General features: G+C 37.0%; 1 protein-coding gene across 7 annotated transcripts in view; it reads right to left on the bottom strand.

Annotated features, from left to right (window-relative positions):
• RBFOX1 (RNA binding fox-1 homolog 1) overlaps nt 1-11648 on the bottom strand; it is a 536290-nt gene extending 524642 nt beyond the window's left edge. For 2 of the 7 annotated variants that reach the window (XM_075285979.1, XM_075285978.1), the window contains exon 1: nt 11061-11645. In XM_075285979.1, coding sequence (XP_075142080.1) covers nt 11061-11204 — 144 coding nt within the window. In that variant the 5' untranslated portion in view covers nt 11205-11645. Of the gene's footprint in view, nt 1-11060 lie in introns of all 7 variants that reach the window. The other 5 variants (XM_075285976.1, XM_075285974.1, XM_075285977.1 and 2 more) reach the window with 5 other exon arrangements.
• Nucleotides 11649-14378: the final 2730 nt, after the last annotated feature.

A 14378-nucleotide genomic window follows, 5' to 3' on the forward strand; every position in this document is an offset into this window, starting at 1 on the left:
TACAATGAGAGCACACGGTTGTAAATAGCTATTGCCTCACAAACCAGGGGCTCATACAATCAGATAGTAAACAATTAGGGCACTACACACCGGAACGTTCCCCTCCATAGATCAGCCGGAAAGTGCGACCGGAATATATGTGCCCTGCGTGAGGTGGGACGAAGCTCATCCGCAAGAAGATAAAAATTAAGGAATATGGGAAGTTAGGGCTCATTCACATGTCAGTTCTTAGCAATGACTTTTATCAGGCAACACTGATGCTCGTTCTGTTTTCCGGACCAAAAATGGCCATTAAAGATCATCATCATCATCATCATATGGGTCTATGATAATCATAGCCAGCACACGGATGCCATGAGTTTTCCATTAACCCAAACACAGTGAAAAAGACATTGGAATTACTTTGGAAAAAAAAGTTTTTCATGAATGTATGGATCGACCACAAAGGCAAAATCTAAAGGATTGGCAAGCTGTCCATAAGCAACTCTGACAACACATATCAATGAAAGTGAATAAGCTCTTAAAGACATATTCCAGGATTTTTATGACCTATACTCAAAGTAGTTCTCACACAGATAAGTGGTTCAGGGATGAGTCTAATGCCGGTACTTTACAGCATGGAACTGGGTTATTGGATGGGCACCATTACTGCAGTTCAGCTCCCATTGATGTCAGTGTTTGCTGAGCTGCAATAACAGATTATGGAGCCATCTACTTTCAGGTTTATGCACTCTATAGTACATGGACACAGCCCTAAACATTTGATCCATGTGGGGGCCAGCTGTCAGTCCCCCAACAGTATTTAAGAGAAAGGATAGGCCATTAAAAAATATACTTTTAAAATAAATTATTTATTTATTTATTTATTAATCTATTATGTTTCACTTGGAAGAAGAGCTTTGGAGCACCCTTAGATGGTAGGGTTGTGGTGTGAGTGCTATACTCAGCTTCAGAGCCCATACTATGCCTGCAAGACTCAGAACCCTTATGGTTTGATTATGCTTACTCTAACATCCGCAGCCAACCCCATAAACTAACAGTTGCATGGTCCAGGTGTTGCAACGTTAGTTTGGGTTCTCAAATATGGCCCTATTATGAAATGAGACTTACAAGCTATCCTATAATGTAAATGGTTTCAGATTTTTGACCTATTTCAAATAAGTAAGATTTACAAGGAATAAGAAGGTTAAAGATGACTTGGCTCCATCCTCGATAAAAACTTGCTTGTTTTGCTTAATCTTGAAGTGGCATCAACACATATGTTGTGTAGTATATAAAGACTAATCCACAGACTACTCATAAAATAAAAGAAGAAATCACTAACAATAAATAAAGGACTTTGACGGATGAGAATATTGATGATGGTCGATCCTCAGGATATGTCGTCAATATCAGATTGGGGAGGATCTGACTCCGAGAACCTTGCCGATAAGCTGATAGTAGGGGCAGTGGTGCTTGTGTTAGCTCACTGGCTTGTCTATCTACCCGTGCACCGTCTACTTAGTAGTTGCTGTCCAGGGTATTGTAGCTTCACCCACTTCTTCAAACAGGTAATTGATGACTGTGCCAAGAGTCTGACCCCCATCGATCTGATATTGATGACATATCTTAAGGATAAGCCATTGTTATCCTGATCGGGGATAACCCCTGTAATGTAAAAGGGGTACCCTCCTTCTCTTCATACCATGTATGTACCGTACAGTAATATCAGCTCCTCGCATACAGATCACAAATCTCTACGATGAAATTCATCCACGCTGTAGTCACTGTATGACAAAAAATGACGTAGATAAAACTAGATACCGCTATAAGCCTGTACGGTACTTCTGTACAGCACTGTATGATGGAAGTATTCTCTTCTAAAAGTAGTGGTGCAACTTTCAGATCCTTGGCCAAATGCCAAATCTGTAACAGGACACCTGAGTTACTACATGTCACATAGGCAAGGACTACATTGCGACCAAAGTTCGCCGTGCTACCTCACTGATGTAAGTGAATGTAGACACACTGCAGTCTAGTGGATGTTGCAACTGGGACTTTTAGTCACAAAAATCTGGTTCTGATGGATTTTTTTTTGCGACTAAAAGTCACAGTTGCAGCACCCTCAGGTTCGCAATGTAACTCCATTCGCATACATTGGTGATTGAGCCGCAGGGTGACACAGCGATCTTTGGTTAGGTAACCAGAGTGGTGGCCAGGGTCGCGGTATATACCTAGTCTTGTAATAGTTTCTTCTGATGTGACATGGAAGCTCAGCTGCAATTGCTACTTCTGCACCTGTTATAGATACACTCCTGTATTCTCCCCTATGGCTCGGCATCATTTCTATGAGCTGATTTTAGGGATGCTACCAGTGGGACAGTGTTGGCATACATATACACATCCCTGATGCAGTCTACATGGACATGTATGATTTATATAACTATACCACATACGGACATACTTATGTAAACCAGCAGCACTCCCCCCGCCTGCAGTCACCATCCCTGAAACAAACACTTGGTTTTCAGATTTCAGCACAGCATTGCGAATAAAATCTTAATCTCATTTTTGCGCATTGATGTGATTCTGCCAGCACAACACAACATAATAAGGTATCGTGTATGATTGCTGTAAAGTGTAACACAAAGCCCTAACCAGATTAAAACAAATGCATATAATTAAAGCAACCAAACACTCATAGATATCCCTCTTATGTCATTTAAGGTAGGTCCAGATGCTGCAGTCATACACAGACTATACGTTCCCCTAAATATGCTGTTCATGAGCGCCACACTGCCCCCTCTGGTGAAGAAGAGACAAGTGTGGAGTCCTCATCTGCATAACACTGAGTTGCACATTTACAAAGCATAATTTGTCAGACAATGGGCTTGTGTGTTAGTGAATACGGAGCGGTTCACAGCATCTACTGTATAGCAGTTACATTAATCAGAAAACAAAACAAAAACATCTCCTCTCTGCCCCGGACAATCCGTCAAGGCCCAGCTGTAAGGAAAACAGATGGCGAATGAGCATTACTGCTAATGTGGGCTCCTTTTCACTCAAGTAGGCAAAGCGCTGACATTTCTCATGTGAAAATGGCACTGTATACGTACAATGGCTGATAAAAAATACATCTTTACTTATTTCATGCATACTGAATAACTACTGACTGCAGCCATGCACATTTTATATTTCAGGAATTATTGGGATTTTCATCTAAGCAATATTCTAATTTCTTATTAAGAGATAGTTATTCTACTATTTATCAATCTTATCTCACTATCCATCTATCAGTTGTGTCAATCTACCTATGTTATCCATCGTAACTATAATATCTTAATCTATCTATCTATCTATCTATCTATCTATCTATCTATCTATCTATCTATCTATCTATCTATCTATCTATCTATCCATCTACCTATGTGCCTATTTATCTTACATATTTATCTATTGTATCTATCTGTTTGTAGCTATCATATGCATGTATCAAATGTATTTATCTATTGTATATTTGTATCAATATATAGCTATCTATCTATCTATCTATCATATTTACCCATCTATCATATCTATCAATATCTATCTATCTATCTATCTATCTATCTATCTATCTATCTATCTATCTATCTATCTATCATCTATCTATCTATCATATTTACCCATCTATCATATCTATCTATCTATCATCTATCTATCATCTATCTATCTATCTATCTATCTATCTATCTATCTATCTATCTATCTATCTATCTATCTATCTATCATATTTACCCATTTATCATATCTATTAATATCTATCTATCTATCTATCTATCTATCTATCTATCTATCTATCTATCTATCTATCTATCTATCTATCTATCATATTTACCCATCTATCATATCTATCATCTATCTATCTATCTATCTATCTATCTATCTATCTATCTATCTATCTATCTATCATCTATCAGTTTTATTGTATATTGTCTGTTTCTCCACATTATTCCTATGAGTGCAGATTTGGGGAAGCGCTATGAATATGCGCTTCCATATCTGCTTTCCATGTTTGTAAATGTTGTTCCTCGACACAGTGTCCAGCCTGATGCTCGTGTATTCCAGAACTCAATAAAATGAGCAGCTCAGGCATTTCTCCCCCGGTACTTGTGGATGTGCAGCTTATATTATCAGACATGGTTATGTAATCACATCCAGTTATCACAGCATGATCTATTGAACTGCTCTCCAGTTCAAGCTTAGGGCAAGTGTCTACCACCAAGATGACGGTCATGTTTTCCACAAACCCTATTTGGAGTTGCAATTTCTGCTGCATGAGATCACAATGGCTGGGGGGAGGGAGGGGATGGGGTTTTTCCCATCTCGCACGTCACTGCTGAGATTCCAGGCAGCATCCCTATCAACTGGGAATTGCTATGACAAGAAGCAGTGTAGAACAATCTGCCTGCAGCATCATTAGACTGCAGTGCAGATAACACATGCAGTACTTCCACCATAGACTGTTACAGTCGATTGCAGAGTAAGCTCTATCCAACATATGGGTTCACATTTTAGGTGAATTGCCGCAGTGATTATGTTCCTGCGGCACAAGTCTCTTCTGGAAACATAGCTTTAAAGTGTTACGTATCACCATATGACAGATCTTATTGCATGCTGATAGCTACAGCTTACAAAGGAAACAAACAATATTCAGCTCTATGTATTCATACAAACAGGCAGTGGTTAGACCTCACATTATTAGTCAGAATTAAATGTAACCTATATAATATTCATATGGTCCATGATTGTAATGATTGTATATTGCTCAATCTAAATGATGGCTAACATAGAAAAAAAAAAATTGAAGGGGGAATCTAAACGATTCTTATTATTGTTCAACCTGACTTATTTATTAAGCGGGAAGGAAAAGCGACCACTGGATAGCAAATTAACTCATTGAAGAAGCCGATTGACTTATTGCGCACTATTTAAAGAACACAGTTAACAGCTCGACTTCTCTTCATTTCCTTAGGGCCATCAACCTGCACAGCTGATACCTATTCTTGCAAGCCCAGCACTTTCCAAATGCCAATTTTCTCCTGTTTAAGCACTTAAGAATGACCAGTCACTGCCGCCATTAATGATCTACTGCCGGCTACTTTCTAATTAAAAAAAAGTTGATCCAGAAGTTTTAGTTCAATTGCTTTCGATCTAGGTATGTCCACCTTGAGCAATGTCTCCATTTTAGCTAAATTATTCCCAGATTACGGATGACTTCATTTTGAAGAATAAACCCCATGCATCATCATTAAGTGAGGAACACATATTATCATTTCGGGCACGTTGACAAGGGCATGGCCCACTGTAAGATAACTTATTGGAGTGCACTTGAACAGATGGCAATTTGACCACTGGTTAAAAATGATGCTTAGAGCAACCTGTAAGAAAATTGTATTTGCTTGCGAGTACATAGAATAATATTTTGTATTACCGCTTAGGTGGACTCATTGTTCTACTGTTATCTTAGTTACACTATGGGTTACTTTTAGTTACAGTTCTAAATTATTGTTACTTTTTTTTGTAAGTTCAACAAAAGGCTTAAGAACAACTTATTTTTATGTATTATGTGTGTACAAAATATAATAAAACATAACACACACACCAACATGCAGTAGCTATACACAATAAAATACAGACTACTTAAATGATATCAAATTGTGATGTGTGTGAAGCTAACCAATAATATGGATGTACATATGGAAGACAAATGTACAGACAAACATACATACATGTATCCTGTACGTGGACATACAGACATATACATCAGACACAAATAATAAGAATGTATGTAATGTGATATATGTACAAACCAGGCTTGGATATTGAACACAACTATACACACATATACACAAAGAATAAATAGATATATGGGATGGGAAGTATCATTTATATGTACAAACATACATGCACCTATAGGTGAAAACACACAAACATACGTACACAAAGGCACAAATGCAGTAAAATAATATTAATGGCATTATAAAGTGAACTTTGTGCATACTAGTGAATATCTAGTAGGCCATAGCCCTCTCATAATCTCCAGCATACATCAGTTTGTATTGGCAAATTCTATAGGATTTTTAAGCATCTACAAAGGGAGGCGATGACATTATAGCAAAGCCGCATTCATGGTCTACTGGTTTCAGATATGGGAGACACATGTGGCTATATGTTAATGCATGAAGGAATTATTTATATTTTATATAGGTTACTGCATCATATCTACAGAACGTTTGCTTTCCTGAAGGTGGGTTGTATTGCAGATGCCACCTACTAGGGCTATTTTAACTATAGAGCAGATATATCAGAGTTGTCCTGTCTTTTGTTTGCAGAGGTCTATAGCACTCATACACTGCACTGTTACTCTAACCCTAACTCAGAGTTGTTGCAAGTTTGAGAGTTAAAACAATATGCTAGTGCACACACAATCTAGCCCAAGGGGTTAACACACAAGATTCAGATATGTTACATTTTACCTTCCCTATACAAGAGGATAACAACAAGCCTATGCAGAACTTTGCATCAGATAGTGTACTATTACCATCAACCACCCATCAGACTATAACCAAGTTATACCATGCTGACAGCGTATCAGCCAATGAATGTGACTATGCAATATAGTGTGGTTGTGTATCAGCTTTAGATGTATATAGTTATGAGGATGGGTAAACTATATGGATGTTTAGCATATAGCTGTGTTTTTTTACATCAATGTGCCCAGCGTTTGTCTATTTTATTATTATTAGTGTTTGTTATTATTGTGCGTGGCATGTATGTATGTTGTTTGGATGTTTACAGTGTGCAGATACATATTACTGAGTCTATGTGTGTTATTGTATGCTTGTGTTTAAGTATATTGATGTGCAATGTTTAGATGTTATGTATTGTATAGATGTCTAAAACTGTATGGAAGTGTAGTGTATGGAGGTGCATTATTATATGAATGTAAATAATTATTATTGAATTGCTGCATATTAATGTATGGATGTGATTATTACAATGTGTAGTGTGCGCATGTGTATTTTATGTATCTGTCTGTTGCATAGATGTGTAATTTTGAATAGATGTGTATTGTATGGTTATATGTGGTGTACATGTGTGTATTACTAGGTGTCTATTATTGTATGGATACGAGTATAGTATGGATGTATATATTGTATGGGTGTATAATACATATAAACATAGTTACTAGTACTTAGATGCACTTTAATATTGTTTATAATATGTATAACTATATTGTATATTGCATACCAATATTGCATATGCGTGTTATTGTATGGGTCTATGAGTTATATATGTATATATTGTATGGATGCGTATTAGTGTATGGGTATGTGAGATGTAAAGATGTGTTGTATGCATTTGTATTGTTGTATGGAAGTGTATTATATGGATGCGTGAGTTGTATGGCTGTATATATTGTATGCATTTTTATTATTGTATGGGTGTATATATTGTATACATTTGTATTGTTGCATAAATATGTATTATTGTATGCATATTATTATACTATGTATATAGTGTATGCATTTATATTACTGTATGGGTGTATATAGTGTATGCATTTGTATTATTGTATGGGTGTATATATTGTATTCAATTGTATTATTGCATGAATACGTATTATTCTGTGTGTATTATTAAATTATGTATATAGTGTATGCATTTGTATTATTGTATGGATGTATATAGTGTATGCATTTGTATTATTGCATGGATGTATATAGTGTACGCAATTGTATTATTGCATAGATGTATATAATGTATGCATTTGTATTATTGTATGGATGTATATAGTGTATGCATTTGTATTATTGTATGCATGTATATAGTGTATGCATTTGTATTATTGTATGGATGTATATAGTGTATGCATTTGTATTATTGCACGGATGTATATAGTGTATGCATTTGTATTATTGCACGGATGTATATAGTGTATGCATTTGTATTATTGCATGGAGGTATATAGTGTATGCATTTGTATTATTGTATGGATGTGTCTCGTATGAATGTATGAGTTGTACAGATGCATTTATATTACAGATTGGATGTGTGAACTGTATGGCTGTAAACATTTTGCAGTTTCGTGTGCTCACCACAAGTAGAACACACCACAAATGTATCCAGGACACACAGATATAACACAACTAGTCATATATTGTATAACAAGTAGTTGTGTGCTTTTCTGTTGTGCATTATTCTTGTAGAAACAGAACTGTACTACACAGTATAAAGACTTCCACAACAACAATGAAGTTTCCCTGTACGCTATATAAGAATATTATACTGGTAGGGGCGTTTTGTAGTATGCAGAGTATATGAGTATATGTATGTATAATGCAGACGCTCACAATGCAGAAACAGCAATTCTTTAAGGAACTATAATTGGCGCGCTAGCAAATAAAAATGTTGACATCTATTTCCATAATACCTTCTTACTGGAAGTCGTCTGTATCATTTACATTGAAAAAATAAGCCCTAGCAATAAACCAAATAGAAGTTTTTTTGTTTTCTTCCACTGGAGTAATTTCTTGGTGGCATTTAGTTTTGTTTCATCAAACTTCTCATCCATAAAGATATTGTCCACCTCCCATTGTGCTTTACGTGGTCTTATTTGTAACAATAAAGCGTATAGCGGCAGCCTGTTGACATCTGCATGTATTTTCCTGCTTTATAAATAATGCAGGCAACTGTTAAAAACTACTGGCAAAGGCGAAAAGTAGCTGTTAAAATATTCAAGACAAATATAAAATTTACACTGCGTTTGGAGTTAGTGGCAGTAAATATTGGTGTGTTTTTATTGCACATTGTTTACGTCGTAATGGTGTATCCATTATTGCTATAGGCAGGCTGCTTCCATATTACATAGGGGAAAATGAGTCATTGAAATGCGTATATGTTCCTTGGCGACACATACAACCTATAGGCAATCAGATAAATTACTGATATCGTGAAATTTCTATCAGTCCCTTCCGGTGCTGGAAGGCTACTCTCCATCAAGAGTGCAAAGGGTTAAAGGTTTTCTTTTTTTTTCCCCCCTATAGCTAAAACAATTCAATGATACACTCCTATTTACTGCTTATAGGATTTGCTAACCCACATTATGGCATTCAGGAAATATTTAAAGAGATTTTGCCCCCTTACCTGCAGTGGTAATGTGGTTACAGAGGAGCTGCAGATGGAGTGGAAGGATTACATTAAAAAACAATTGCAGCTATGTAAATCCCCCAACCCTGTGTAAGGTCCTACTGACCTCTAACCTCGAAACGCGTTTCAAGGGGTATTTCATAGACAATAAAGCACAGACAGATGACCAAACAGTTAAAATAAAATGACAAGGCTTGCACTAAAGCTAAGTAAAAGAAAAAAAAAGCTGTGGTGTAGATAATGTAGATAAGATCTATGAAAGATTTCTATAAAGTAAAAGGACAGCCAGTTATTAGGAAGGAGGTAATTAAAAAGACAATCCTAGAAAGTTGATGTATTCAGCATTTATCAAATGCAAATTCGAGTTGGAATGCAAACACATGAACTCCCATTGCTGTTCCCAAATCACCGTCACAATCTATGTACACATAAATCTTTTAGTATGCATATATTATAATATGCCAAAGTGACAACAAAGCCCATAGGGCAGCAGAGAAAAGAGCTGCATGCCTTGTTGTTTACTGCCTTGTCCTTCTGCTATTCCAGGACACCAGGTGAACCACAGCCATACCAGGATGTTATAGAGGAAATCTATCATTATTTAATGAAATTACTTACGAGCCAGCATGAAGAATAACCGAATAAAATGTGTGGACCTTTTACTAGAACAACATGTATGCGTCACACTCAGTACTGGGCAGGATACTAGTATTACTGCATGGGATTGTACAGGTAATAGAAAAGGAATGACTGATAGTAGACTTTACACCCAGTCACATGATACAAGTTCAAGTTTCCAAAAATGACCATAAAATCGACATCCATAGTAAAACAGCAAACAGTCGCCTATCCCGATTCATAGACTTGTCATATGGAAATATCGTACAATGGCGACAGCAGTGCACCCCATTAATGCAGCAAACACATAGTGCAGCACATTATATACAGGTATGTCTCATATGCATATAGGTCTGTCCTCCATGACTTACAGAAACATGCACAGGCAGTATATAGATAAAGTTTATTTCCAACACACCTACACACAGATTGCTATATATATACACCACATCTACATGATGTATATTCCTCTGGCTTCCTCTATATACTACATGTGCACAGCAGTCATTACCATAAGAGTAAAAGGTCCATTTATGATTATGCAGCACAAAGATAACCATTGTGAAGAGTTAAGTCACAGGTGAGGAAATGAATACAGTCCAGACTGAGAGAGATTAGAAAATAGACACCCTTGTGAGATATATATCAAGGCATTCTCTTCTGCAAGCCAGAATCAGGCATAAGATCACACTTTAAGCACTTACACTGGTGCAATGCTTAATTCCTATGCGTTAACTCTTTTCATTTCAGGAGGATGTTTGCAGGGACATCCATGCTCTCCCTTTTATTAGGTTATTAGCTTGAACACAGAGCTTTTCAGGTTCACAAAGGAGACATTTACATCTCATTAAAATATCGCTGCCTAGTATTTTAGAGAAAGCCACTAGGCACACGCTTCCCTACGACTGCAGCGAGTAATGTACAGATACACAAGCAGGAATCCTAGCCCAGCATAATGAAGCAGAGTCGGCTACAGGGTAGCGTTTAATGGCCAGGTTAGGTTTTGTGTGCAGTACAGCAGCAGACTGAATACACGATTCCAGATAAGAGCATGCAATGTGTGTGCAGGAGAGCTGCTGAGATTCTAGCACACTCACGTCTTAACCTCACAACCTAAGACATTCCAGCTTCTACTGCCAGCAATCTATGCCAGTCTGTCGCTTCCCCATCTTAAATAAGGTTACGTCTTAAACCCACAGCCAATATAATGCCTAAAGTTCATCTACAAGCAACAGCAATGTAAAGAAGAGCAAAAGCAAGGAGAAACTTACCTGCTGCAAGTACATAAAAGTCAAGGCACAAGAGAGCTGTGGACACATGCCCACATTCGGCAGTGCCACGCAGGTTGCACCCGTCAGAGGATGCTGCATGGTGTTGCTCTGGAGTCGACGTAGAACAAGTGAAGGGGCTAGCATGCAAGCACGTTTGTCCTGTCTTGTCAGCAGGTTTTAAATCGTCTTTTAGCTGCGGCGACTTAAAGTTACAAAAAAAGTCCTTTTTTTTTTTTTTTTTTTTTTTCCGCTTTGCTATCCTACTGCTGGAAACGCGTGTTCATTTGTCAGCTAAGGCAACTAGGCAAATTAAAACTGAAACCGCTTAAAGTGGATAGAATACAAAAACGAGGGATTTAACCAAAGCCTTGCAGCCTAATGAAGAGTCAGTGTAACTTCCTCAATGACAGCGAAGAGAGGGAGCTCGGCGTTTCCCAACAGGAGCTTGCTGACTAGCAGAGAGATTGACTCACTGAAGCTCAGTCGGCTGGTGTTGATGCTGCACGGCTTCTCATTTGTCAAATGGGTCCTAGGGCAGAGGCTTTACCACTCACCAAAATTCAAATACTGCATTTTTAAAATCCCCAGGGAGGGTGGAGAGAAATAGAGAGAGATCGAGTGAGCTAGTGAGAAGGAGAGAGAGAGAGAGCATGCGATTGAATGAGAAAGCTGCATCACAGACAACCGTGAGATTTAGGCAATTAATGTCATTGCCCAGCTGGGACCCAGTGTCTATTAGAATTTCTTTTGCATTGCTGTTGGTCAGCAGAGTCAGCACCGAATAACGTTTTTTTTTTTTTTTTTTTTCTAATCTACGCCACAAGCCAACTACACGGAGACATTGAAGATATTATCTTAGTTAGCCAACGCCACCCATTTTCCATCCCTATTAAAGCCTGACATTTTATAGGAATCTTTTCGGATAAGATTTTCACGTTCCTCGTGGAAAGTTAACAGTTCGGGGGAATCCACCCTGCTCGGACAGACCTGTTTTTTTTTTTTTTCTTTTTGGTTTTTTTTCATGGCGTAAAGGCTTAGAGACCATCTTCAACTACAATTAGAAATGAAATTGGTATTATATTCAGTCTATTAAAGGAGATTAGTCTATCAGACTCCATTTTAAAATGAAATTTGGCTTTTTATTATTTAATATGTACTCGTTTTTTTTTCCTCGTGAATGGAATTACCTCTGTTTCGAATTAATATTCCGCTCTTGCAGACTCTTTTTCTTTGTTTTATAGAGTAATAATTGTTCATTAGGAGGGCTAGTTAACCTTTATGTAATAAAACAGAATGTGACTTGCAGATCAAAGTATTTTTTACTTTAGGTGTCCTTGTGGAGAGTCGTTGGTAGAGATTTACGCTGCCTACTTCTACTAAGAGGTTTTATTATTTAACACGTGCGTATCCTGTATGTGTTATCGTATGTACGGTACCGTTATCATCGTATGATGACATCATGTTTACTGCAAAATCTTACAAGATCCGGTAAAGTCTGGAAACCATTACAGACATGTACACATCATTATAGTTGTAATTAACTCATTACCAATGGAATTCTGTGTTAATCAAGTCCAAGTAGTTAGTACGTTCACATCGCAACACACATGACACATAAACCTCTACTGCATATGTAGACCACAAACACATGAATTTATACATACAAACTTACACACCGTGACATAGCACACACATAAATAATACCATTACATAGTCCCACAGATACACAATCACGTTATCTCACATCACATCACGTCACACAGACACAATATACACACATACAACCATAAAAAACATGCATCTCCCATAATACACAATCAGCTAGTAATATACACACACATACACACACACACACATTCATATACCGTCACATCACACACATAAATAATACCATTATACAGTCCCACAGATAAACAATGGCATTATCTCACATAACACACATACAAAATACAAACATACAACCATAAAGAAACACGCATCTCCCATAATACACAATCAGCTAGTGCAAGATATACACTTACACATTCATATATCTTCACATCACACACATAAATAATGCCATTATATAGTCCCACAGATATACAATCACATTATCTCACATCACACAGACACAATGCAAACACCTCCAACAAATAAAAAATATGCACAGTTTCCCATAGTACACAAGCTAGTAATATACACTTACACATTCATATACCTTCACATCACACACACATAAATAATGCAAACATATGGTCACTCACATAGAGCTCGAGGGCTCTTATCACAAATATACCCACATAATATACACATACACACTTTAATATGACACACAGAAATAACACAAACACATACATATACTCACTCATAATACATACTTATCACAGACATACACAAAAATACATTCACTTGTACACTTTTAGACTCTTACATCACACATGTGATCAAATACTACACAAGCACTAATAGATACACTCACACACCTTCATAACACACACACGCTCACACATAAATACAACAAACAAAGATACAAACCACAGACATGCCATACACTTACTCAAATAATACATACAGTCAATACACGCTCACACATCCTCGTATCACTTTATGCCATCACACACATACAGCAAACAAATCATACAAACACAACCATAGATGCAAACAAGCACAGGCAATAGAAACACAGACCATACACTCACAATACACACACACATTCAAGTCACACATACACATCAATACACATATGACCACAAAGACACAAACTCACGGACTTTCATCACAAGCATGTGTACTCACAATACACACGCACGCTACAGTACATTACTGATCAACATAAATAATACAAACACATGCACTCATAGAGACAAACTCACACACCCTCACATACGCAAATAATACACATACTTATTAACCAATTATATACCGCCATATCACATATAATCTAAGGAAACGCAAATACATAATGCAACATGCAAATTAATCATGGATACCAAAGTACTCCAATAAAAAATGACAACTTTTATTAATACAATTCACAGATTAAGCAACACACAAAGGAGGAGAGTAATGAAACAACCATGAACCCACAGGGTAAATATAATGGAGTAAAGTCCGAGCATGAATAGCATGCCACAGGCAATATACTATGAATGACAGTGAATAACACATATATATGATATAGTAGTCAGAATATAGAATGCACAATATAATCAAAATGGAAGTATACCCTGGGGAGGTGAGTACTGCACACCAGGGTACAAATCTCTCGAGGGTATACTTCTATTTTGATTATCCAGGTATATTGTGCATTCTATATTCTGGCTACTATATCATATATAT

The sequence above is a fragment of the Leptodactylus fuscus genome, chromosome 8 (assembly GCF_031893055.1).
Source record: "Leptodactylus fuscus isolate aLepFus1 chromosome 8, aLepFus1.hap2, whole genome shotgun sequence".
Taxonomy (NCBI): domain Eukaryota; kingdom Metazoa; phylum Chordata; class Amphibia; order Anura; family Leptodactylidae; genus Leptodactylus; species Leptodactylus fuscus.